The sequence below is a fragment of the Vipera berus genome, assembly GCF_964194415.1.
Source record: "Vipera berus genome assembly, chromosome: 1".
Lineage (NCBI taxonomy): Eukaryota > Metazoa > Chordata > Lepidosauria > Squamata > Viperidae > Vipera > Vipera berus.
Genome location: NC_138202.1, coordinates 30526212 through 30554179, shown reverse-complemented (window position 1 = coordinate 30554179; position 27968 = coordinate 30526212). Strand labels below are relative to the sequence as shown.

The 27968-nt window shown below is 41.2% G+C and overlaps 1 protein-coding gene across 6 annotated transcripts in view; it reads right to left on the bottom strand.

The window, feature by feature from the left end:
• Window positions 1-27968, bottom strand: part of BRF1 (BRF1 general transcription factor IIIB subunit) — a 219917-nt gene that overhangs the window by 175304 nt on the left and 16645 nt on the right. For 5 of the 6 annotated variants that reach the window (XM_081313338.1, XM_081313342.1, XM_081313340.1 and 2 more), the window contains exon 2: window positions 26696-26773. In XM_081313338.1, the coding sequence (XP_081169464.1) occupies window positions 26696-26773 (78 nt within the window). The remainder of the gene's footprint in view (window positions 1-26695; window positions 26774-27968) is intronic. The other variant, XM_081313339.1, reaches the window with a different exon arrangement.

The window sequence follows — 27968 nt, the reverse complement described above, 5'->3', positions numbered from 1 at the left end:
AACTTACAAAGAAAATACACATGCTATGATTGCCATATTACAGTCCGTATACTGACTACATAGTAATTCCTGTGCAGAAATATTTTCTCTCCACCAATTTTGTAACGCTTGGTAAAACTTTTATTTTCCTTACATGAGAAATACTGTAATTTAACACTTGACTGTAATGAAATGACATTCCATTCAGCTCAGCAAGCAATGTGGTTTCCTTGCAGTTTTGTGCTTTTTTAACTCCTTTCAAACTGCATTAAATAATCACTTCAGCTAGTAGCATAGCTGTATTTTTATATACAGACATGTGATACAAGGAATATATATCTAAATCTCAAAGCCATTGCATGGCATCTACTGAAATATAACTATCAATAAATATATTCTACTAGCAAAGTCTAATAATTTGTTTATATTAGGGTAAGACATGTTGCAAAAGACTGAGATTTTGAAAACATTTAGCATTTAATGTTAAGAGTCCTGCTACATTAGAATAGATACCTTTTTACTGATGATTGTTTGCATATGTAAATAGCAAGAAACTTTCAGGAATTCTGCCTTACACCTTTTGTTTCCTGGTTATTTTTTCCTCCTCCAGCTATCTTTTTATTGCCTTCTTCACAAAACTTGAGAATCAAGCTAAATGTAAAACTCCTGCTTAAAAAAAGTCTAACAAAATCTTTTTGTTTTTTGTTTTCGAATCTATACATGTATACATATCTGTGGGTGCTAGAATAGAAAAATTCAGAGTACAGAAAATTTAGGGTAATTTAGTTCAGGAAAATACAAATAGAGTTAGTATAGATCCACGTGAAAATGAAAATTCAACGTATTATTTTCAATTCCTAATATCAACTTAACTGCACTGTATCCTGCACTATTTAGAACACAAATTATTTAGTTATGCGATGATGATGATGATGATGATGATGATGATGATGATGATGATGATGATGATAATGGTGATGATGATGATGATGGCGATGATGGCTGGTCACAGTCAGCCAGATGTTTAAACTATTATTATTCAGATGTATATGCCACCTGATACCCATCTTTTCTATGTTCCAAATTTATTTTGGATCCTAAAGGAGATTTCTAAATATAAATACTTCACAGCTTCATAAGAAAATCAGTTGATCAATAATGAGCAGAAAGCTTTGCTATATTCTATGTTGGTTAATTTCCCTTTGAAAGGCAGAGCCTCCATCATGCTTTTTTTTTCACCTACTTGTAAACAGCACAAAAGTTTCCTAAGGCTGAAATGTTTCAGGGAATCTAACAATCTTTATGAAAAAATGTGTATAGCTAGAAAAGAACATGTACCCCAGAAAAAGAGAAAAAGAGAAGACTCAACCCCTAACCATGCCAAGTTAATTGTATCTCTCAAATCTCATCAATGCATTTTCATCTCACAGTGTCTGAAATGTCTTATTTCCAATGTTATTTTTTCATTAGCACATAACTACACAAAGCAGTCCCTTAACAAGGACTATCCATGTTGGGTTAGGATGGATGAAGCCCTTTGTAAAATGTGTTTGTATCGAGTGATAAGATTTCATCTTGTTGTTGTTTTGTATTATGTTTGTATAGCTTAATGTATTGTGAACTGTCCACAAAACAGTTTGGAGTCATGGTTTGGAGCCATGCAGCAACTAAGTCACAATAAACAAATTAAATATAGACTAAGTCTGAAAACCTTTTAAAAGTCAGGTTATAAATGTTTCAAATAAATAGCTGCTTGTCCAAGACAAAGTATATTTTAAAAAATAGTAGAGGGAGTCCTCGTTTAACATCCACTCATTCAGAAACTACTCAAAATTATACTGACGTTGAATTGAAAGGTATTTATGACTGGTTCTCATTTGCAGCCACCACTGTGTCTCTGTAATCACAAGATCATGATTTAGATGCTTGGCAACCAGCTCACAAATACAATGTGGCAGCTTTCTGCAATCAGGTGATCGCCATTTGCAACCTTCACTGCCAGTTTCCCACAAGTAAAGTCAATGGGGAAGCTGATAAAGGTAAAGGTAAAGGTAAAGGTTCCCCCGCACATGCGTGCTAGTCGTTTCCGACTCTAGGGGCCGGTGCTCATCTCCGTTTCAAAGCCGAAGAGCCAGCGCTTGTCCGAGGACATCTCCGTGGTCATGTGGCCGGCATGACTAGACGCCAAAGGCGCACGGAACGCTGTTACCTTCCCACCGTAGTGGTCCCTATTTTTCTACTTGCATTTTTACGTGCTTTCGAACTGCTAGGTTGGCAGAAGCTGGGACGAGTAACAGGCGCTCACTCTGTTACGCGGCACTCGGGATTCGACCCGCCAAACTGCCGACCTTCCGATCGACAAGCTCAGCGTCCTAACCCACTGAGCCACCGCGTCCCCTGGGGAAGCTGATAGGAGGCTGCAAATGCTGGCCATGTGACCACAGGATGCTGTGACTGTGTGGAATTTGCCTTGTGATGGAGCTGGAAATGGTAATGAAAACTATCAGCTTCCAAACTACCTTTCTGTTGTCAGGAAATGTTTACACAAGTCAATACCACTTCTGGCACGTTACTTTAGATGCTTTATTAGATTTAACTAACCTACTGCTAACTACGATTAGAGTAGCTGAAAAATATTATGCATCCTGTGTTCAGATACTGTACATGCCAAACCAGACATGCTTAATTTGGAAACCATACTTCTAGGGTTACTTATGGAAGAAATTTGAGGACATATATTGCACACTAATACAGTAGATTTGCATTTTAATCATTTTATTAATCCTGACATACAAATGTTATAAAATAAGTGAATTATTGAAGCTGGCTTCTTTTGATTAACCACCAACTTACAATTTGATTAACCATAAATTACAATTTGAAGCTGATATGGAAACTTCTCATCTCCTTATGATGGTGCTAAATAAACAAATTAATCTTCCTTTATTTTATTTTTGTTATTTCACACATTTCTACCCTGCCACAATTAGATTTTTGGTGACAGAATATAAACTTCAATTAATATAACCATGATACAATCTTGTCTAAAAACTTTAAAAAATAGCATCAATCAGATATAGGAACACAAACAAAAACAGAAGTTAAGATGGCAAGATAAAATGATTACTGCAAGGAAGATCTGTCTGAAAAATCTCTGGCTTTATAGCTATCAGAACATTAATAAAGAGGGAGCTAACCTGATCTACCCCTTCATGGATTACCGCCTTGTCGTGGTGAAGGGGCTTGCATAATTCAATGAAGCTATGAGCTATGCCGTGCAGGGCCACCCAAGACGGAAAGGTCATAGCAGAGAGTTCTGACAAAACGTGATCCACTGGAGAAGGAAATGGCAACCCACTCCAGTATCCTTCCCATGAAAACCCTATGGACAGTACCAAAAGGCAAAATGATATGACGCTGGAAGATGAGCCCGTCAGGTCGGAAGGCGTCCAATATGCTACTGGGGAAGAGCAGAGGGCTAGTACTAGTAGCACCAGAAAGAATGAAGTGACTGGGCCAAAGCCGAAAGGATGCTCAGCTGTGGATGTATCTGGTGGTGAAAGGAAAGTCCGATGCTGTAAAGATTTTTTCTCCATAGGAACCTGGAAGAATCCCTCAGAAGAAATGGAGTAGCCTTCATAGTCAATAAAAGAGTAGGAAAAGCAATACTGGGATACAATCCTCAAAATGACAGAATGATCTCAGTTCGAATCCAAGGCAAACCATTCAATATCACAGTAGTCCAAGTCTATGCCCCAACCACCAGTGCTGAAGAGGATGAAATTGACTGGTTCTATGAAGCCCTACAGCACCTTGTAGAACTAACACCAAAAAATGATGTCCTTATCATCGTGGAGGATTGGAATGCTAAAGTAGGAACCCAAAAGATAACCGGAATAACAGGCAAGTTTGGCCTTGGAGTACAAAATGAAGCAGGGCACAGGCTGACAGAATTTTGTCAAGAGAATACAATGGTCATAGCAAACACTCTTTTCCAACAACCCAAGAGACGACTCTACACGTGGACATCACCAGACGATCAACACAGAAATCAGATTGACTATATGTTCTGCAGCCAAAGATGGAGTAGCTCTATACAGTCAGTAAAAACAAGACCAGGAGCTGACTGTGGCTCAGACCATGAGCTTCTCATTGCAAAGTTTAGGCTTAAACTGAAGAAAGTAGGAAAAAGCACTAGGCCACTCAGGTATGAATTAAATCATATCCCTGTTGAATATACAGTAGAGGTGACAAAGAGATTTAAGGAATTAGATCTGATAGACAGAGTGCCTGAAGAACTATGGACAGAGGTTCGCAACATTGTACAAAAGGTAGCAACCAAAACCATCCCAAAGAAAAAGAAATGCAAGAAAACAAAATGGCTGTCTGAGGAAGCTTTGCAAAAAGCTGTGGAAAGGAGGGAAGCGAAAGGCAAGGGAGAAAAAGAAAGATACGCCCAATTGAATGCAGAATTCCAGAGAATAGCTAGAAGAGATAAGAATGCCTTCCTAAATGAACAGTGCAAAGAAATAGAAGAAAACAATAGAATAGGGAGGTCCAGAGATCTTTTCAAGAAAATTGGAGAGATGAAGGGAACGTTTCATGCAAAAATGGGCATGATAAAGGACCAAAATGGCAGGGACCTAACAGAGGCAGAAGAGATTAAGAAGAGGTGGCAAAATTACACAGAAGAACTATACAAGAATGAGCTTAACGTCCCTGATAATCACAATGAGGTGGTCACTGACCTCGAGCCAGACATCCTAGAATGTGAAGTTGGCCTTAGAAAAGCTGAGCAACAACAAAGCTAGTGGAGGTGACAGTATTCCAGCTGAGCTATTCAAAATCTTAAAAGATGATGCAGTAAAAGTGCTACACTCAATTTGCCAGCAAATTTGGAAAACTCAGCAGGGGCCACAGGATTGGAAAAGATCAGTTTACATTCCAATTCCAAAGAAAGGCAGTGCCAAAGAATGTTCAAACTACCGCACCATTGCACTCATTTCTCATGCTAGTAAAGTTATGCTTAAAATCCTACAAGCTAGACTCCAGCAGTATGTGGACTGAGAACTACCAGAAGTACAGGCAGGATTTCGAAGAGGCAGAGATCAAATTGCCAACATACATTGGATCATGGAGAAAGCTAGGGAGTTCCAGAAAAACATCTACCTCTGGTTCATTGACTATGCTAAAGCCTTTGATTGTGTGGATCATAACAAACTGTGGCAAGTTCTTAAAGAGATGGGAGTACCAGACCATCTTATTTGTCTCTTGAGAAACCTATGTGGGCCAAGAAGCAACAGTGAGAACGGGACACAGAACCACTTATAGGTTCAAAATTGGGAAAGGAGTCCGGCAAGGCTGTATACTGTCGCCCTACCTATTTAACTTATATGCAGAGCACATCATGAGAAAGGCAGGGTTAGAGGAATCAAAGGTTAGAATTAAGATTGCCGGAAGAAATATCAACAACCTAAGATATGCAGATGATACCACTCTAATGGCAGAAAGTGAAGAAGAACTAAAGAGCCTCTTGTTGTGGGTGAATAAGGAGAGTGCAAAACTTGGGTTGAAACTTAACATTAAGAAAACCAAGATCATGGCATCCGGCCCTCTCAATTCCTGGCAAATAGATGGGGAAGAAATGGAGGTAGTGACAGATTTTATTTTCCTCGGCTCCAAGATCACTGCAGATGGGGACTGTAGCCAAGAAATTAAAAGATGCTTGCTCCTGGGGAGGAAAGCAATGGCAAATCTAGACAGCACACTAAAAAGCAGAGACATCACCGTGTCAACAAAAGTGCATATAGTCAAGGCTATGGTCTTCCCAGTTGCAATGTATGGCAGTGAAAGCTGGACCATAAAAAAGGCTGAGCGCCAAAGAATTGAGGCCTTTAAACTATGGTGCTGGAGAAGACTCCTGCGAGTCCCTTGGACTGCAAGGCGATCAAACCAGTCAGTCCTAGAGGAGATCAACCCTGACTGCTCTTTAGAAGGCCAGATCCTGAAGCTAAAACTCAAATACTTTGGCCACCTAATGAGAAGGAAGGACTCACTGGAGAAGAGCCTAATGCTGGGAAAGATTGAGGGTAATAGAAGAAGGGGACGACAGAGAATGAGGTGGCTGGATGGAGTCACTGAAGCAGTAGGCGTGAGCTTAAATGGACTACAGAAGATGGTAGAGGACAGGAAGGCCTGGAGGAACGTTGTCCATAGGGTCGCGATGAGTCGGACAGGACTTCGCAGCTAACAACAACAAACCTGATCTGCTGTTTATAAGGAGTTTTCAAGCCAAAAGGAAGTCTAGACTGATACAGCCTTTTTGGATGTATGCTTTATTGCTCACAGATTACTATTACTTTGCAAAGATCCAAGACATCTTAAAAAACGATACAATCAAAATTCCTAACAGCCTTCTTTCCTGATGTCTCCAGTTTCTCTGTGCCTGAAATCTGGGCTATTCTCCATAGAGCCAGGCATGAAACTGCTAAGATAACTCTGGCTAAAATTGGCTTTCCATGCAGAATCCCTATCCCAATGAGTACATCATCCTGGGGGGAAAGAGATAAATTTAAAATTGCTTCTTTATTTAAAAGAACCATTGAATTGAAAAGAACTTACAATCAAATAAACTTATACATCAAAGTGGGATTGATCTATGCTTCTCTATATTTTTTGTTAAATTTAATATTTTAATTGACATGTGCATGTATCTAAGCATAGTACAAGATCTCTTTTTCCCCATAACAATCCCGTCAGATAAGCTGGACTAAAGAATAGTGACTATCCAAAGTCATCAGTCAGGTTCCTGGACAAGGCTGCATTAGAACCTCTTACCAGACCAACATCTTAACTAGAACACCACACCATCTCTCCCACTGATCACTTAGGATTGTTGGAAGTTAAATGAGCAATTAACTCCTCATCTCTTTCAGACAGAGATTCAATTTAAATTAATTCTGAATTGATCAATTCAGCTACATTTTTTGTAAATGGAGATAGTCCTTTAAAGGCGCAGGGCTGTAGACCCTCTCTGGTTTTCTTGCATAAACAATATCTAAAAGAATGCAGACTGTACAGCAATACATTGGTCTCTAGCAATTTTCCTTTTTTAATTTTCAATACAGTAGATAGACTTCAGCTCTTTAAAAGGGAACCTATATCTATTCCATCTGTTCCAAACAGCCAATAAACAGGACAAAACTGCATATCTTTCCACTTGTGTGGAACGAAGCCAAAGGTAAAGAACGCAAAGCTCTCTCCACTCACCAAATGGAAAGGCCATAAGCACTGTGGCTTTTAGTTTCACATATGCACACAACAATTCTAGCCAAAATTTCAAGAAATGTTAGGCACGTGCCAACAACATATGTTGTTTCCTTTGTGTACTTCCATTACAAAAGGAAAATGTGCATTAAAATCTTCTATGGAATCCATGAAGCTTGGCACAATATAGCCACTGTGAAGTCCAGTGTCCTGTAAAGCAACACTGTTAGGTGTATCATGGACCACTATTCCCATTATCCTCCCAGCCACTCACTAAAGATTATGGAACTTGTATTCCATTATACAGATAGTCCTCGAAATATGACTGTAATGGACATTGCCATTACAGTCACATGTTGTGATGGTCGTTAGTGAAGCATCTCACCTAATGACCCTCCTGTTCCTATTCTCCCCAATGAAGCATTAAACAATTGCCCAGGTCTTTAAGTGGAGCATGGGATACCTCAGGAGTGAGGAGGCCCTTGGAGGCCTAGCGCAGGCCCAGGCCTAGTTCTCCTGGCCCTACTTCCCAAGGCCTTCCCCACACATCCCAAGACACCCTATGCTCTGCTTCCTTCCCCTTGAGTCCCCCACAGTTCTTTTTCCATTCCCATCTTTAGGCCAGATTCCCACCCTACCAGTCCAAACATCTTCCTCCTCACTTAGTTTTAGAAGAGCTCCAAGGCCTTCCAGGGCACCGGGATGAATTGCTTCTTTCTGCAGATGCATAGCACAGTTCCAAAAATAGCCAGCATTTCATCCCACCCACAAAATGGAAGCTGAGTTCAGATTGCCACTGTGTGGCCCAGGGACAAACTTCATTTTGCTGCCTTAACGAGGTCTACACAGTGCTGCAGATCCTTTCTGCAGCATTCAGAAGCTTCAGCAGCTCTGTGCAGACATTGTTAAGGTAGCAAAATAAAGCAGTTTGTCTGAAGGCTGCCATTTTGTCCCCTCCCACAAACAGGCATATCAAAATAGCAACCATGTTCAGGCTGCCTCCACAGGGCCCAGGGACATGTGGCCTGCCCTCCTTCCCTAACGTAGGGAACCAGAGAGCTTCAAAAGGTAAATGCAATGGGTGATGGGCATGGCAGGGGTGGGATTGGGGAAAGAGTCAAGGGAACTACAACATCCCTGTGGGTAAGAGTAAATAACAGCAGGGGTGCTGCAGCCATTCTAACTTTGAAACAGGGTTGTATGTAATTTTGGGGTGTCTAATGTAACTTTGAATGTTCATTAAGTGAGCTGTCTTATCTCAAGGACTACCTCTATCTAGATTACACCAGGTTAAGTAAGTAACTATCAGGCAACATGGTGTCCCATTTCTTCAAGGTCACCTATTTCCTGTTCCATTTCTTTATTTAGATTATTATTATTTTTACTAGAAGCTACCATACTGTGAAGTAAATACCTAATACATAAGATAGCATCATTTCTATGTAGCAGAAAGCTTTCAGAACCTCTATAGGCTCCATCTCAGAAATAAAAATAATAAGTGAATCTTCTGTACAAGGGAATTTCCTATATTCCTGTTTCCAGCCAGAACCTTAAAATAAAGTACATCTGTCCAATGCAGGAAGAAACAAAGATGTGGTGAAATCAATGGGGGTTAATAGTTCTAGTTCTCACATTCAGGACACATCTGCTGCCTAAACTTGCAACTTCAAAAACTTTGCTTCAGTTCATATTTACAGGAAATGTACAACAGTTATGGAAACAAGTTTTAAAAAGCTCATAAATCTCCAAGAAAAGTTCAAAAAGAAAAGGGGAAAAATAGTTTTCTGAATCTCCCTCAACAATGAAGTTTCCTAATTCTCCATTTTGCTATCGTTTAGCCACCATTTCAAAAGATTTTTTATTCTGGCAAGCTCTTTCATGAAATGAACCGTAACAAGTAATATTTTTAAATACTGATAAGGGGACTAGTTTATCAGGCTTTGCTGTGCTATTAGACTAGTTTATATTATCTTGAAATGATAGATCAGTGATGGTGAACCTTTTAGAGACCAAGTACCTAAACTGCAACCCAAAACCCACTTATGTATTGTTGGGTGCCAGGTGGGCGTGGTCCATTGGGTGAGTGTGGCCCATTGGGTGGGCATGGCTGTGGTGGTAACGGCAGACTGGGTGGGACTAAAAAGTTCAATCAATCAATTCCAACTTTGCAAGATCTTTTTTTTTCCCACGAGAAGTTGAAATTGATTGATTGATTGAACTTTTTTTTTGCACATGGCGGCAAAGGCCTAAAGCAAAAAGGTTTTATAAAACCCAGCTGAAGGCTCAGGACTGGGGTGACAGTGCGTGCCCACAGAGAGAGCTCTGCATGCCACCTGTGGCACGCGTGCCATAGGTTTGCCACCACAGTGATAGACTGTCTGGAATCAATGGAACATAAAAGTAATCACAACTAAATATCATTATAACTGTTACTAGTTTATTAATTATATATAGCTGTCCATCTCACAAAATGTGACTTTGGGAGATACACAGCAACCAAATAACAAATATAAAAATAGACAATTTAAAAATTATAAAATCCAGATTCAAATAAAAATTATAAAAACAAACACAACCCTAGGCAAATGGAGAATAAGAATCGGCACTTAACTAAGGGAAAAATGTATTTTATTCTTTGAATAATTCTGTGATAGATTCTAACAACTCTCACAAAGAATGTACATAAATATAAGTTTTATTTGTTTATGGAAAAGGGAATATTAAACTCAAATTACTTTCCCACAACTATTTGTTCTCCAGTTGTTGCTGCTAAGCACTGAGTCTCCCCGTCAATAAAACCACGTTCATCTATGACTTGGGGACAGATGAACAAGAGGATTTGATATATGTTACCAAGACCAGCCTGAAAGAAAGGGGACACTGCAATGATCATTAGCAACAGCTTAGCTCTGACCAAGGTCCTTGTTCTGGAGCTTGCAGGATCACCATACTGGTGTTCGAGTTCCCTCTATTATTACTGCTGGGGAATTTCAATCTCTGCACCCTGCACAATCTGCCAGTCTGGCAAAGTTCAGGATTTCATAGTCACCATGAAAACTATAGACCCATCCCAGGCAGTTTTAGGACTGACTTTCATAAGCTGCAATCTATTTGACCTAGTTTTTCTTTGGAGCAGTTGCTATATAATATGAAGATGGAGGACATTACTGAGTCCTTTTCCATGGTCGGAACATTTCCTGGTTCAAGTGATCCTTGTCACCACCCAAAACCTCTCCAAGATAGCAAAAGCTATTTTCTCTCAGGCACCTGATAAATCCAGAAGATTCTTAGGGATTTTCCCAGCAACCTGGCAGATAATTCTGCCAAGTGTTAGGGTCAGTCAAGCATCTAATAAGATTGCCCTCAATAGCCTTTTTGTGGATTCAGAGGCACTTTGGCTTACTGAAGAACTTCAGGAAATGGAAAGGAACAATGCCTAAAGACAGAATGTGAGCATAAGAACTCAAATCTGAGCCCACACCATGCAGATAAGGACAGTGAAAAATTTGCAATACTCCACAGCATATTGTCCGACATCTTTATTTAAAATTACGCAAAGCCTTCTTGAGAAGGGTAACAGAAAAAGCTGTAACCTAGGCACCATGATGCTTTTGCACAACATTTTACTAATAAATCTGCCCAAGGTAGATGTACTCTCATCTAGGATTATTTTTCAGTTTATGAATTCTGATGAAATGGCCAGGAAGATTTAGATCCATCCTGGTTCCTTTGATGGCCTAGGGACATGTGAAAAAATAGGCTTGGTAAATAATCCATGACTCTTTTGGGGGAGAAGGGGATGATACTGTAATTAATGCCATTAAGAACATGTTGTGTACCCTCTTTTGAAAATTAGTAAGAAACTGTTGTGTATTAAACAGTTACTGTTGTGTGTTTAAACAAGTTCCCAGTATGCAGACGTGTTTGACGGGACCCTAGGCAAGTACAGCGGACCCCCGGTAGACCTAAAACTGAACCCTGAAATTCTGCCTGTCAGGATAAAAGCTAGAAGGGTCCCCTTCACCCTCAAGTCCAAAATCGAAGAGGAACTAGACAGACTAGTTAAACTTGGGGTGTTAGAACCGACAGATGGAGGCACATGGAAAACCCCCATAGTCACCCCAGTAAAGCCCAACGGGGAGGTCCGTATTTGCGCAGACTATAAAGCGACCCTCAACCGAGCTTTAAACCCCCACACCTACCCGGTCCCAGCTGTCAAAGATGTCCTGTCAGCTATCCAGTCAGGCACCATTTTCGCAAAGCTTGATTTGGCACACGCGTTCTTGCAATTGCCGGTCTCCAAAGAGACAGCAGACGCTCAAACTATTGTCACTCACCGCGGGGCATTCAAAGTAAACCACCTGCAATTTGGCATTGCTGTGGCACCTGGCATTTTCCAGGAGGCCATGGAAAAAACCCTCAAAGGAATTCCCGGGGTCTGCCCTTACTTTGATGATGTGCTCATTGCGGGGGAGACCGAGGGAATTCTGGCAGAAAGGTTGCAAGAGGTGCTGCATAGGTTCCGCACCGCTGGCCTTAAACTAAAAAAGGAAAAATATTCCATAGGAGTTCCAACCACCGAATTCCTGGGCTACAGAATCGATGCTCAAGGAATCCATCCCACAGATTCCAAAATTCAGGCTATCAAGGAGGCCCCACCCCCAAAAAACAAAACGGAGCTACAAGCCTTCTTGGGGCTCCTTAACTTTTACCACGTCTTCCTCCCTCAGAAGGCAACCATCGCAGAGCCCCTACATAGGCTGCTCGACAAAGGAGCCCCTTGGCAGTGGACCCAGGTCCATAATGACAGTTTCCAGAAATTAAAACAACTCCTATCCAGCAAGTCCACCGTCACCCATTACAGAGAAAAAAATGCCCCTGTGTATAGCTTGCGATGCCTCTCCTTATGGAATAGGGGCAGTTCTGAGCCACCTACACACGGACGGGACTCAATCTCCTGTCGCGTACTATTCTAGGACTCTTTCCAGGGCAGAGCGAAATTACGCTCAAATTGACAAAGAAGCCCTAGCAATCGTAGCAAGCGTGAAAAAATTTCACGACTATCTATACGGCCGCCCCTTTACGATCTTCACAGATCACAAACCCCTGCTAGGGCTCTTCACGTGGGACAGGCTAACACCCCAAATCCTATCCCCAAGAATGCTGCGGTGGACCACATTCTTGGCAGCATATTCTTTCAGGCTTGAACACAAGCCCGGGAAGCAAATGGGCCACGCAGACGGGCTAAGCAGGCTGCCCCTGCCCACTCTGGACTCAGACCCAGCACCAGCCGGCCACATCCTAGCAATCCAAGAATTGCCAGATCGCCCCCTGTCAGCTAAGGACATTGCCTCAGCAACTAGCAAGGACAAGGTCCTGGGCAGAGTACTTGCCTGGGTCATGACAGGTTGGCAATCCAGCTGTCCCGGGCCAGAATTCCAAGCTTTCTATGTCAGATGGCATGAACTGTCTGCACACCTGAGCTGCGTCCTTTGGGGTAGTCGGGTCATCATTCCGGACCCCCACAGACCCCAAGCGCTGCACTCACTCCATGACGGCCACCCTGGTGTCATCAAAATGAAGGCACTTGCCCGCAGCTACTTCTGGTGGCCGGGCCTGGATAAGGACATTGAGAAACACGTAGCCGGCTGCTACATGTGCCAACAAATGAGACCCCCCCCCCGCCACAGGCTCCCGTCCATAAGTGGGAGGTGACTAGAAACCCCTGGTCCAGGGTACACATCGACTATGCCGGCCCCTTTCAGGGCCAGAATTTCCTTATCATAGACGAGTTTTTCTAAATGGATGGAGGTCATCCCCGTCTCCAGCACAACCTCTGCCGCCACAATCAGGGGTTTGAGGAGGGTTTTTGCCACTCACAGGTTACCCGACGTCCTAGTCTCCGACAATGGGCCCCAATTTACCTCTCGTGACTTCCAGATTTTAACCAGGGACAACTCAATTAGGCACACCACGTCTTCTCCCTTCCATCCATCCTCGAACGGCCTTGCAGAAGTTATGGTGAAGGCCACCAAGGACTCCCTAAGGAAAATCATCTCCAGAGACTGCCACTGCAGGCTGGCCCAATTTCTCCTGGCTCAACATTCCACCCCCTGCTCCACCACCGGAAAATCACCAGCCGAACTCCGCTGGGGCTGCCGGCTGGTTACAAAGCTAGACAGACTACACCCAGACAGGGCAGCCGCAGAAGCCGAACACCCCTCACAGCCAAGGACCTTCCCTCCTGGGCAACTCATCTGGGCCAGGAACTATGGGACAGGGGACAAATGGCTTCAAGGCGTTGTGTTGGAGCAAACAGGCCCTGTCTCCTACTTATTTATTTATTTATTTATTATATTTTTATACCGCCCTTCTCCCGAAGGACTCAGGGCGGTGTACAGGGCAATAAATATAAAAACAGAATACAAAAGTTAAAAAACGATTAAATATAATGCCCAAATGTAAAATTTAAAACAATAATTAAAAACATATTAAAACCCCAACCCTAACCCATCAAACCAGGTCAGATTGCTCAAATAAATACGTTTTTAGATCGCGCCGGAAGGAGCGAAGGTCGGGGGCCATCCGGAGCTCAACCGGCAAGCGGTTCCACAGGTCTGGCGCGCCCACAGAGAACGCCCTCCCCCTGGGGGCCACCAATCGGCATTCTTTGATCGGAGGCACCCTGAGAAGGCCCTCTCTGTGGGAGCGCACTGGACGGAGGGAAGTTGACGCCGGCCGCAGGTGTTGCCGTAGGTAATCCAGACCCATGCCATGTAGGGCTTTGTAAGTCATTACCAACACCTTAAATCTCACCCAGAGGGCAACCGGCAGCCAATGCAGCTCGCGGAGCAAAGGTGTAACATGGGAGTATCGGGAAACTCCCAGCACAACTCGCGCGGCTGCATTCTGCACCAGTTGGAGCCTCCGAGTGGACTTCAAGGGCAGCCCCATGTAGAGAGCATTACAGTAGTCTAGACGAGAGGTCACGAGCGCATGAGTGACTGTACGCAAAGCATCCCGGTCCAGATAGGGTCGCAACTGGCGCACCAGGCGAACCTGGGCAAAGGCCACCCTAGTCACAGCTCCAATATGCTCTTCCAAAGAGAGCTGTGAATCTAGAAGGACCCCCAAGTTGCGCGCCCTATCTACGGGGGGTAATAGCTCAACCCCCCATGGCCAGAGATGGAATAATCGGAATTTCCCGGGATGCCGGCACGAACAGCCACTCAGTCTTGTCAGGGTTGAGCTGAAGCCTGTTCCTCCCCATCCAGACCCGGACCACCTCCAGGCAGCGGGACATCACATCAAGGGCATCACTGGGGTGGTTTGGGGTCGAAATAAAAAGCTGGGTATCATCAGCATACTGATGATACCCAACTCCAAAACCACGAATGATCTCGCCCAGCGGCTTCATGTAGATGTTGAACAGGAGAGGCGAGAGGACCGATCCCTGAGGGACTCCACAAATGAGAGGCCTCAAGGTCGACCTCTGCCCCCCTGCCAACACCGACTGCGAACGCCCCAGAAGGTAGGAGGAGAACCACTGGAGAACTGTGCCTCCCACTCCCAACCCCCTGAGACGTCGCAGCAAGATACCATGGTCGATGGTATCAAAAGCCGCTGAGAGGTCTAAAAGGACTAGGACAGAGGAGCAACCCCTGTCCCGAGCCCGCCAGAGATCATTCACCAGCGCGACCAATGCCATCTCCGTGCTGTACCCGGGCCTGAAGCCCGATTGGTACGGGTCTAGATAATCAGCTTCATCCAAGAACAAAGGGAGCTGTTGTGCCACCACGCTCTCAACAACCTTCGCCAGAAAGCGAAGGTTGGAGACCGGACAAAAGTTGTTTAATATTGCTGGGTCCAAGGCAGGCTTCTTGAGGAGGGGTCTCACCACCGCCTCCTTCAAGGCAGCGGGAAAGCTACCCTCACTCAAAGAGGCAGTAATCACTGCCTGGAGCCAGCCTCGTGTCCCATCCCGAACCGCGTACGTCAGCCAGGAGGGACACGGGTCCAACAAACACGTGGTGGAGCTCAGCTTCCCCATGATCTTGTCCACTTCTTCAGGAGTCACAGGATCGAACTCCTCCCAGATAACATCGACAAGGCTGCCCGTATCCTCATCGTCAGACTCTGCCCAGTCGGAGTCCAGACCGGTCCGGATCCGAGCAATTTTGTCCGACAGAAATCAACTAAACTCCTCGGCTCGACCCTGCAAGGGTTCCTCCCTCACCTCCCGATTAAGGAGAGAGCGAGTTACTCTAAACAGGGCGGCCGGGAGATTATCTGCGGACGCGATGAGGGTGGTAAAGTGGTTAGACCTTGCCACCCTCATCGCCGCGAGATAAGTTCTCGTGAACGACCTTAGTCGTAACCGGTCGGATTCGGATCAGCTGGATCTCCAACAGCTCTCTAGGCCACGTCTGACTCACATCAGACATCATGCAGACCAGCTAAGGACCAGGGGGCCCCAAAATCTTCCCCTTCACCCTCTTCCCACTCCGCTACAAAGCCAGACACCAGCGCAGCAGAGCCCGAGCCCACCGGCTCTCAGCCACACACCCTCTGATGACCTCGAAGCTCCAGACCCTCCACTTCTCCCTGATGGGGGAAAGGGGGACCAGCCCGAAGGAAACCTCCGCCGCTCCACCAGACCTAAAAAAGCTCCTGCGTACCTGGCTGACTACGAATGGGCAGGGAACAGGTCAAAAGACAAGCAGGGAGGAACCGCCGAGATCCAGCAGAGCCAAAATGTTGCAAACCAAGCAAGGGGGGGAAGGGGTGTTGTGTATTAAACAGTTACTGTTGTGTGTTTAAACAAGTTCCCATCTCTCACAAGTTCATGAGGAGAAAACGCGGCAGCCCGCTGACAGCTGTCAAACGGGCTGCCGCTCACCACCACGCAGGCACGGCGACCGGCTGACTCTGACAGCTGTCAAAGCGGCCGCACAGGCGCAGCTCAATGACAGCTGTCAGGTTGCTGGGGGCTGCGCATGCGCAGTAGCGACCAAGCTGTCAAATGTTACCAGCTGGTCGAAGGAGCAGCACGTTGACAGCTCGCGGCTGTCAACAGCTAGCCGTGCCTGACTGGCCGCTGCCACGCGGCGGGAGAACGCCGCACTGTTATTGGTTATCGCTTGTACAAGTTTGTGTATAAATAGCAGGGAGTCCCGGCGGGGTCTTTAAGCCGGTGCTTCCCCTTAATAAACGTCTGAGAACCGTGCCTGCTGTCTCCTGGTCTTGCCTCACGCTAATTCAGAAACTGTAAAATTTTTATCAAAGATCATAAACCGTACATGGAAAAGTTGTGACATTCAGAATAATAATAAATAATAATGTTGGAAGGGACCTTGGAGGTCACCTAGTCCAACTCCCTACTCACACAGGAAACCCTATACCATTTCAGACAAATGGCTGGCCAGTCTCTACTTAAAAACTTCCAGTGTTGGAGCATTCACAGCTTCTGGAGGCAGGTTGTTCCACTGGTTAATTGTTCTAACTGTCAGGAAGTTTCTCCTTAGTTCTAGGTTGCTGCTCTCCTTGATTAGTTTCCATCCGTTGCTTCTTGTCCTGCCTTCAGGTGCTTTGGAGAATAGCTTGACTCCCTCTTCTTTGTGGCAGCCCCTGAGATATTGGAACACTGCTATCATGTCACCCCTCGTCCTTCTCTTCGTTAAACTAGACATATCCAATGCCAGCACTGTTCCTTATATGCTTTAGCCTCCAGACCTCTTTTAGCACCATCTTAACTTTGAATACTCATTAAACAAATGCTCATAAGTCGAGGTCTACCTCTATGTCAAATTTTCTCCTTGAAACATTACCCAATTCACTGGAACAGTCTGTTTTACACTTCGAATGGTGACTTTAGCTTGGGAGTACATCAAACAGATTGGATTCAAAATGTTTTGTTAATGCAATTACTCCTCATATATTTAATAGTTTTCTGTTCGGATCATATTGTAAATCAGATTTTGTCTGCAGCTTTTGAAAGGGGATTGGAATCTGTACTCCAGAGTCTGGAGAAGCTACATATGACTCTGTGGTCTCAGTTTTGTTCCCTGTTTCAAACATAATTAATTTTAGTTACATGCTTTGAATTTAGATCTTTCCTTAAGAACCCAGGAAGTAACTTGGGGAATGAGATTCAACAAGTTTTCCAGCACTCTTAACAACTGAGGGGAAGCCCACAATGATCCACTTTTTTGTTTTCTATTTTATTCTGTCATAAATGGTGGCTCAGAACTGCCCCTAATCATCTTTGTTATCTCTTTGTCATCTCTTCTCTGTATTCATCGACAACTCATTCAAAAGATGCTGCTCTTGCAATAGTAATAACATTATGCAAATATTACAGAAAGTATATCCTCTCTTCAATATTTTTAGTTATATGCAAGCTTCTAAAATGTAACTTATTTCCAGCATTTGAATGTTAGGCAATTAAGCAATGAATACTTATATAATGGAGCAAATTCCAGATGTAATATATTATCAATTTAATGTTTTTGTTTTCGTACCATTACCCTGAAGAAATACATGCACAGTTTTAGGAATATACAGATATTCAGCTACTTAGCTTTGTAAATATGCTTATAAAAGTTATTACCCTATAATCTTACTAAAGTGTTTCAGGCAGACAAGGGATGGATGGAGAATTCTCAATATAAAGGAGAAAGTACCAATATTCTCACTCACCTATACTGAATTCTGTTCACTGTCTGCAGATAATTCCTTTCAGGCTTAGTTAGAAAATCAATTTGGTGTAATGGTGAAAGCATCAAGCTAGAAACAGGAGACTGAGAGTTCTAAGTTCACTTTAGGCAGAAAACCAGCTGGGTCACTTTGGACCAGTCACTTTCTCACAACCCTAGGAAGCAGGCAATGGCAAATCACTTCTAAAAAACTTTGCCAAGAAAACTGCAGGGACTTGTCTAGGCAGTTTCTGAGACTCAAACACAATTGTACAGAAGAAGAAAAAGTACTCAAATACAGTGTGATTTATACAGATCTGACACTATATATTATTCAAAGCCTTTCAAAATAAATGTTTTAACATGCCATGACACTTAATCTTGAAGTCCTTACCATAGTTCACATCTGGTAACAACCCACAGTGAAATCAGTATATGGCCATACATACTATGGTTCACTGACATCATGTGCATGTTTCTCCATTTTGTTTGCTGTGGCCCTCTTGTTTCACTTCTATCAGACTGAGGTTAAATTTCCCTAGATCTTTTCCCACAAGTTTCAGCCAAGGCCTTTTTTTTTTTAAAGCTGATCACTTTCCAGCTGGGACATGACTGGGCCAGCAATATGAACATTGGTATGGGGCCAAGCAACATGTATATCCAAACCACCATATTTGGTGTTTGATTAGCAATCGTACATTGGTTGCAGCATCATTCTTTTAACCGTTTCATTTTGTATTTTGCCATAGATTAAATCCTCTAATATTGCAGTGAGCAGAAGGAGCTGCAACCAAGACAACAATCAGATAAAAGAAATCAGAGTCTGAAACAGAGTTATAAATTGAATAAGCATCTCAAGTAAGACCTAGTTGTCACAAAAATAAAGGAAGGGAAGGGAAAGCACATTCAGAATTGCAAGATACTGTTATTGCGATTTTATAATAAAACTATTAGCATGCTTGACTTTGGTTTCCTAGTCTCTTCTATATTAAATGGCTGACACATATTCAGCACAAGCAGTGCATTTGGAAAACACTGAGTTTTTCAATCATCTTGAAGCAAAATCCAAATTGCAGCATATTGCAGCATAGGTAAGATAATAATCAACAGAACGGTGTATTTGGGTAGGAATGCCTATGTGGTTTTTTTGCTAGAGGCATTAAGTTAGTGCTCCAAACAATATAACAGCTTGGTCAGTTCCACTGATGTTATCACCTGTAACAGTTAATTTCTATTACTGGACAAATGAATCAAAGTATTTAAATTGTTCCACTTGCTCTAGTAGAATTAAGATCTAAGTAACCAGAGTTCTGTTCCCCAGCTGTTTTGGACTCTAACTCCCTATAAGTCATAATTTGCATGGGTAGTGGTCAGGAATTATAGTTGTAGATCACAATATATCGAGGCCACTAGGTTGCTTATCCCATAATTAAAATTTATTCAGGAAATATAGCTCAGCAACAGAGTTAATATTTTATAAAATATTCATAAATATATGAAATTTAAGATCACATAAAACACACAGTTCCCTCAAGGGTATTTATACTGCCGTTAACATATTTTAAATACAGTTTCAACCAAACCCCATTTACCACTAAATTTGACAATACAGAGGCTACACATCTAATTCTCCACAGGGAAAAAAGCTCTTATGTTAATGGCATAAAAAACTGCTTTATGATTCCTAGCACTGATTTCATGCATAATACAAGAAACGAGCACCAATCATGATCAATTCATATGTAAGAAATAAACTGTAAAATTAGGGTTTCTTTGATGATACAGGTAGTTCTGTAACCAAACCTGGACTTATGTTCATACGTTATGGTTGTTGTAGAACAGATCACCATGTGACTTAACTCGACTTTACGACTACATCCTGGTTCTGCTAGATGCAGTCATTTTAAGCAACCACATGGCTCATTAAATGGATGAATGAAAAGAACTGCCTGCTGAAAAGATGCAGGTAATTCCCCTCCGTGCACAGAAGGGAACTGTAGCACTGAGCTGGAAAAAAAGAAGCTTGGATCTTTGTAATGAAAACTTCTTTTCTCAGCCCAGGGCTGCAGTTCCCCTCCTGCCGGAGAGACTCTGCCCCAGCATTTTTGCTCTCAAAAAGGCTGGCAAAAAAAGTCCCTCAGAAGGAAATAATATGAAAGTAGGTAGTAAGGAAGAAGTTGATGAGATCCATGATTCTGGATATTCTAATCTTAGTGCATTTTGGTTAGGCCGGGTGTGTTGTGTAGTACAGCTGCCATGGATTCTTTCACTAGTTCCGGCTCTACAGATGTCAAGAGTGCTGCGGCATTGAATGAAACAATAATATCATCTTCTTCTATTATTGGGTCTTTGATTTTCTGGAGGCAATGTAATGGGGAGTTGATAGAACATTCGCTCCCCTCTGAAAGATATCCAAGCTTTTTTCTAAGATCTTTAGCTATATTGTGTATTGAGGTCCCTGGAAACCATATAATTGAAGAGGTACATGGGTTAAAATTCTTTGCAGCTTAGCAAATATACTATCAACTCCCCACTTTATGCTGGTCTCTTGACAGTAATAAAGGTTTGAAAATAAACTTTCTTTGTTACACTTGTTCTTCAACATGATTAATGAGGTAAGGAAAAGCCACAATTGTCAAACTGCTCCCTGGGCAACTGCAGACAGAGGAGGCTACCCTGACCAGTAACCAGATCTCAAAAAAGGAGGAAACTAAGCTGCCAGCTCCCCCAGGACAAGGCTCACTTGTGGAGAGGAGAGCAGAGCAAAGGCATTCTCTGTGAGGCTTCTCATAAGAAAGGAACCCGCCCTTCCAAATGAGCAACACTGGGGTTGCCTCTGTTTAAGAAGAGCAGCAAGCTCAACCCTTTGGTTGACTGTTTGTTAACCTAGATTCTGTGTGCCTTGTCTTTTGTCTTGTAACTGTGACTCTGGACCTGGACCTGCTGACAACTCTACTATGATGCTTGGACCCTTAGATTTCGCTCGACCCTTGTACTCATGGTGGGGATTTGAACTCGCTCTCAAGACAAGCTTACTGGACTTTGGAAGACTTGATTTCTCTTATTTCTATGTATTTTACCATGCACCTTTCCTTTGGCACTTACTATTTCTGTGAAAACATCGTCGTAAGGTTTGTAAATCTCTGGGTGTGAGAAAGAGATTTCATAGCCTGAAGCAGCACAGTATCATGTAAGGAGAAAAAAAAATCAACATTTCAGAAAAATTATAATATGAATTAAAACTGCTAGTGGGTATGTTATGAGAATCAAACTGGAATACCTGGTAATTTCCAGCATAAAATGTGGACAGGAAAGAGGGAGGAATATCTTTTATGGTGTTAAATTACTGATCTCTAGACATAAGTTAAAGATTACTTTTTAATTATCTTCCCTTCAAATGTCTTTCTCCTTAATCAGTATGACAACATAAAGGTGAACTAAGACCTACAGAATGTAAAAAAACAGAAAAATCATGCAATCCAATATCTAAAAGGAAAAAAGCATCTGTTTACAGAAATTCTATCAGATGGAAGTACAGTATAAATACACCTTGACTTACAACCACAATTAAGCTCAAAATTTCTGTTGCTAAGCAACAGTTGTTAACTAAATTTTGTCCCATTTTATATTTCTTGCCAAAATTGTTAAGTGAATCACTGTAGCTGTTAGTAACATGGCTGTTAAGTGAATCTAGATTCTGCACTGACTTTGCTTTATCAGAAGGTTGCAAAAGGTGATCACATGACCCCAGGACACTGCAGCTGTCATAAATATGAGCCAGTTGCCAAGTGGCTGAATTTAGATCATGTGACCATGGAATGCTGCAACAGTTGTAACTGTGAAAAGTGGTCATAAGTTGCTTTTTTCAGTGTCATACCTTTGAACAGTCACTACACAAATGTTGTAAGTTGAGGACTACCTGTAATGCAACTAATAAATATAAGTGCATCCTTTCCCCAGGATATTGCTATTCTTACATAGGCATATTTGACAAAAAAATTCAGAGTGCCACCTAAATGGTGACTTTTTGATATCTTTCAAATAAGTTAATCAAGCTGATCTGCCTGAAAAGACATCCCTATGAAAATGCCAGACCTCTGTGATATTACAATATCAACTAGGTTTGAAAACTTAATAGATTTATTTTTTTTTCAGCTGTGGTGTAATGAAAACAGGGGAGGGGGAGTGAGTTGTGCAACTGTAATGCTTGGCAGAGTAATTGAGTATCAAGACTCACTCAGCGGCCTCATATAGATGTTAAAATTAGGAAAGGAGAAAACACCAAACCCTGTGACACCCCACATAGTAGGGCCAAAGGTGGGACCTCTCCTCCCCAATCATCACAAACCGGAATCACCAACTGGAATTGTCTGGGAAAGAAACTTATTACAAATTTGACAGCAATCATCTTTGCACCCATAGATGTATTTCTTGAGGAAGAGTATAAAGAAGTGACAGATAAACTATAGAAGAATTTATGGGTAGATAGGATGAAGTGGGAATACAAACCATAACTGATGGAGAAATATTGGAAAATGAAGGAATTAAGCATTATAAAATGGAGTTTAAAGTCAGAGTGGAAACAGAAATGATAAATCAAGAGATGAAAAGGGACTTGGGCAAAGACGTATTTTTGAATTTACAAAAGAAAGTTCCTAACTCCTTGAAACAATCTTTGAGGCGGAAGACACTAAGTCTGCATAGAGATTCAATCCTATGACAGCAACTTGATGGACTAAAGATTAATATTTCAAAGCAAAAATAAAGAATTCAGAGTGAACTAGTTTGATCAGGGTTAAAATACAGAATATTGTTATAAAAATTTGGAAACCCTTTATGGATTTTTTGCAATATTGGGATAGAAATTACAACAATTTAGGTGTTTTGAATGGAGGCAAATGGATGTGGAAAGAAGTAAACCATATACAAGTGGTTCATGCTTAACAACAATAATTGAGAGCAGAATTTCCATCACTCAGCAATGAGATTTTAAAGCACGTCACATGACTGTATGGCTTAATGACCACAATCCTAGCAGTCCCATTTGCCATTGTTAAATGAGAATTACAGATTGTTAAGTGAGGACCTCCTTGTGACTTCAGTTTGCATTATCTTTTAGCACTGTAAAATTTTTTAATAAAAAGTATTGTCTTTTAAAAAATTAACTCCCATCAGCACTAGGACCTTCATACTGGATATAGCAAACTGCCATGCCAGCTACATGCATATCACATCCTCAACTATCTATGTATGTATCTAATAACTGTATCGTCCCTGTCCACAATGGGCACTAGAGGATTTGTCTTCATCCTTCAAAAAATGAATTGTTTCTAAACTATAACTTTTATGTGAAGGATACCCACTCTTCTTTAAGACCTTAATTCCCCATGACAACATAGGACTTATATCACTAGGAGTGGGATGCAAAGTTCTCATATTATGACCTTTAAAAAAAATCAAATGCTAATAAGAAAAAAAAAATACAAAGGTGTTTTCAGAGTTCCAATCATTGTTCACTTAGCCAAAGCGTGGGAAAAAATGAGGCTGCCAAATACATTGTGCACAGAAACCAAAAGGATGTCCTTACATGCCCCAACATTGTATATGGTAATAGAAAACATTTTCAGCACCTGCACAATCTACTAGCACACTGCTTTTATTGCTGGAAAAAAATTCTCAGAAACTGTCTGGCAGTGAGCCAGAAATGAGTTTGTTGCATGTTAAAAAGGCTACATTCCTTTCCCTCAAGTGAAAGAGATTACCAATCATGCACTGAGAAGTAAGACAGCTGCAGATTTACCCAAAAGAGGAGCCCAATTCTCAGAGCAGTCAGGGTCAACATTTTTTCTTTCAAATGCTTTTTTGAAGAAAAAGTTGTTCTTGTTGTTGTTGATTTATGGTGTGATGGTTTGGTGAATCAAAATTTGATTAAATCCAAATACCCCATTCAATAATGCCATGGATTGGGCGAGCAAAAGTTGATGGAGATGAGAGAGCCAAACAACAAGGCTCCAGGATTCATTCTGGTAGGTTAGAAGCCTTTGATGGGAGTCCTGAGAAATATATTTTTGAAACAAAGGATCCTCTGTGAGGTTGCCTTTTCATGAGGATGCCCTAAATGGCAAGAGTAATATTTCAGTGTCTGAGTACAGAACTGAAAAACAGGAGACTTTCATACCACTAGGGAAAGATTCAAAGACTCAAAATCAAAGTTTACATTCTCCATAAACATCACTCAAAGAGTTCCACAAGAAAATTTCCAGTTCAACTAATTTAATTTAATTTAATAATATTTATATACCGCCCTTCTCCCTAAGGACTCAGGGCGGTTCACAGGGCAGAATAAAATGCCAAATACAAACATTAAAAAGAGATTAAATGATTGCCCAAGTTAAAACAATAGGAATACAATTCTAAAAACCCCAAGATAAAATTAAGACACCAAAAATAAAACAACCCCACCGATCCCCATCAGGCTAGGCCGGCTTGTACAAACAAAAACGTCTTGAGATCGCGAGTAGACTTGTGTTAGTCCATAAAACTCCCAAATAATACCAATGTGTCCTAAAAATCTTCTTTATTTTCACAAATGATAGAAATCATAGGAAGTCAACTTTAACAGACATGAAACTAGAAGTAATCCATTCTGCTTCTGTCAATGATTGACATGCTTTAATATTCTTCTCTATTGTGTATGATTTATTTTTAAAACCACTGCAATCATGTAACTTTCAGCAATTTACAATGGAAAACATAACACAGAAATACAATTAAGCAATCATAACAAATATTTAAAGTTACCTTAAAACTGAAGCATATAAAATAACTTCTAAAGTGCTATCTTCACTCATTAAAAAGGCTCTCTGTAAGAACTCCATTTTAACCTGCTTCCAGAAGGCAAACAACCTCACCTCTATTGATAAAAGCTATTCTATGACACAGGAGCCTTAATGGAGAAGCATCTACTCCCAACTTTGGCTCTTCTGATCATTTAATAGTGGAAGACTCCCAACAGTTTTTTAATGTGTGGATTGTACCAGACTTATTAATTCTAGTTGAAGGAGGCAGTCCTGCAGGTAGTACCAAGTCATAAAATCAACAGTTTAAATTGCTCTTAAAACAACTGACAGCTAATGCAGGACTCACAGCACAGATGTAATATATTCCAAGTGTCTAGCACCCATTAGCAAGTGGGTTGTTGCATTTTCTGTCAACTGTAGTTTCCAAATGGTATTTAAAAACAAGGTCACATAAAACATGCTGTAGTAGTCCTACAGGTAGTGATGATTTATTGTTGCTAGGTTCTTGCTTTGATTTTAATACAGATTCAGCAATACAAATTGAAATCTGCTTTTAAAAAAAATCACAGAGGAGATGGTATGAAAAATGTACTTAATAAACATGTGTGTTGCTGAATTATTAATCAAAGGTTCCTCTCACAAGTAAAAGTAATTAAAGAAAAATACCTAGTTTTATGAGAGAAAAATCAAGCAAATTACCATATAGGTCTTATTAGAAATAGTTAATGAGAACATCAATGTTATATTAGAAAAGTAAGAGGCAATAGTCTGAACAATGTATCAGCAAAGGCGATTTACTGATATTAAATGCACAGTAAAATGAAATATTTGAAGCAAAATTATGAATTTTAAAGCTAGCATTCATTTTCTGTAATGAGATTTTCTTTTAAATATAATGCATGGCATATTCAAAATAAAAAGTATGACAGTTCATTTAATAATTGCATATGAACGATGACTGGAATGTAATGTAATATAAAGCCACGGAATGGAATGGGATGGGATGGAATGGGATGCCTCTGAATCAGCCACATCTGATTTAAATACAAAAGCCTGACTTTCTGACTGCCTAGTCAAATACCATCTGCTTACAGCTCTAGCTTCTCAAATGTAAGAAGAGAAAGGAACTGAAGAAAAATCCTCTCCAGCCTAAATTCAAGAACAAGTTTTTAGCTCCAACCTAACCCAACTGATTGCTTTTGTTCTTTTCTACAGCATATTGCATGTCACTGCAGAAAGTCTGCATAAGAAAATACCAAGCACATAGGGCCTTCTGAGCTTAAGAATAGAACCACGCATACCATTTTAGTTTATAGTGGACAAATGGTCTTTTATTCCAAGCATTAACAGGTCAACACATACTCAGCTTCAGCACTACATTTCTAATGGGACAAACTGATGCCCTCTATGTCTTTTTTCACTTTACATTCTTCCTATTCTTTACCACGCTGAATGAAGAATTAGTCCAAAACATCTGGAAGGCCTCAGACGGCCCACTCCACCACCTGGGAAAGACACTCTTATTGTGAAGCTACTGAGTGCGGCTGTCCTCTGTCAATCTGTTGTTGAAACATTATTATTCTACTTGAATTCAAGAGATCAAGATTCATGACTCAGCTAAACTAGGTCTATACTGAACTGGAAAAAAAATTGTTTCAGTCCTAGAATTAAAGTACATCTGACATTTAAAACAATTTATTTGCAAGCAATGAGGGCAGAGATGTCAAATATGCCTTGCTTTTCTCCTTGCATTAATTACTATTTGCTGGGGCCAACTATGGTTTTCAGTACACATTTCTTCCAACTCAATTCACAATTTAAAGGGAATTGCATAAGCCATGCTCTAAAAATATCTACTTCCTCTCTGATACACCCACCAAAATCATAGTGGATAAAATCTAGCTCTAGGATAGCTTTCTTTAGCAAGGCTAAATAAAAATAAGAATTACAAGTTACCATTTTGCAAAGTCTGTGCCCGCGACTCCTTTCCCAAGTTGACATGAAATCCTCCAACAGTTTGAGTTTTTCCTGCTGCTACAAGAAAAAAGAAAAGAAAAAGCTGTCAAATATAACATATTAATGGCAACATTTCAGTACATCTTGCCCAGACTCTCTTTTGCTAAGTATTTCAACCTATCAGACATCAATAGTCGTAGACTCTGAGGCTCCTCTTATGTGATTATGAACCTCAAGCTGCTGCTGCTTTTTGGGGGGGGGCATCTCTATCAGCCTCTAAAGTTCAAGTTCTCAATATATTTTTTGTAAGTAAGCTGCATATATTATTTATATATAATATGTATACAAAGGCAGCTCAAAAACAATTTCAAAGATTCATATTAGAGTTCTCAAAGGCATACTATGCACTAATTACTGTAATGTTTAAGGGTTTAACACCCTTCCAAAATGTAACCAACCCTGTTCTGTACTCCCATATGACCTTAATTCTTCTCTTCTCTCAATACCCTTGTCTCTACCACTTCTGATTTTGCTTTTATCAATCTTACTAATAGATCAGATTTATCAAGTCCAGCATTCCTATTTCTTGCACTGACCAATCAAGAGTGAGCTACATGCCTGATGGGAGAAAAAAGCAGGGCAGTTGACATGGCTCAACCATCTTTTTGGTATGATACCATTAGGAAACCAGCATTGTTAGGAGCAATCATGGCAGAAATAAGAAAATAACCAATTAGCTGTGGGTAACCAATTCTGAAAAACTGGGTCCAAAAACTACAATATTGCATTGAACTAACTTACACTCTCAAGCACATATATTCATATGAACAAATGTTCGTGGAGTGTTACTTCAGGTTGCTTTTGATAAAAATATGTCAGGATGGGTTATTTCCCTGTTATTCAAGAAAATTTTACAATCTTCCATAGAACCTATGAGAGTATGCACAGGATTAAAAAAAATATTTTGCAAAGCACATCAGAGGAAGCAAAGTACTTCTTGAAGTACTAACGCAGCCATATTCTTTCTATGCTAATGTAGTTGCTTTCAAGAGTTATTCCAGGTCGTCTATATCTATGTGAATATGCAAATATATTTTACTAATTTCTAGGCCATTTGCAATTACTCATGCAAGCTGTCAATCCAGACTTTCATCAGCATAAAAAACAATCCTCCTGAAATTCCCAGGAATTTCAGAATGTGGTTTTCATTTTATAATACTGCAATTTTTTCTTGTGTTTTTCAACCTTGGCAACTTTAAAATGTGTGGACTTC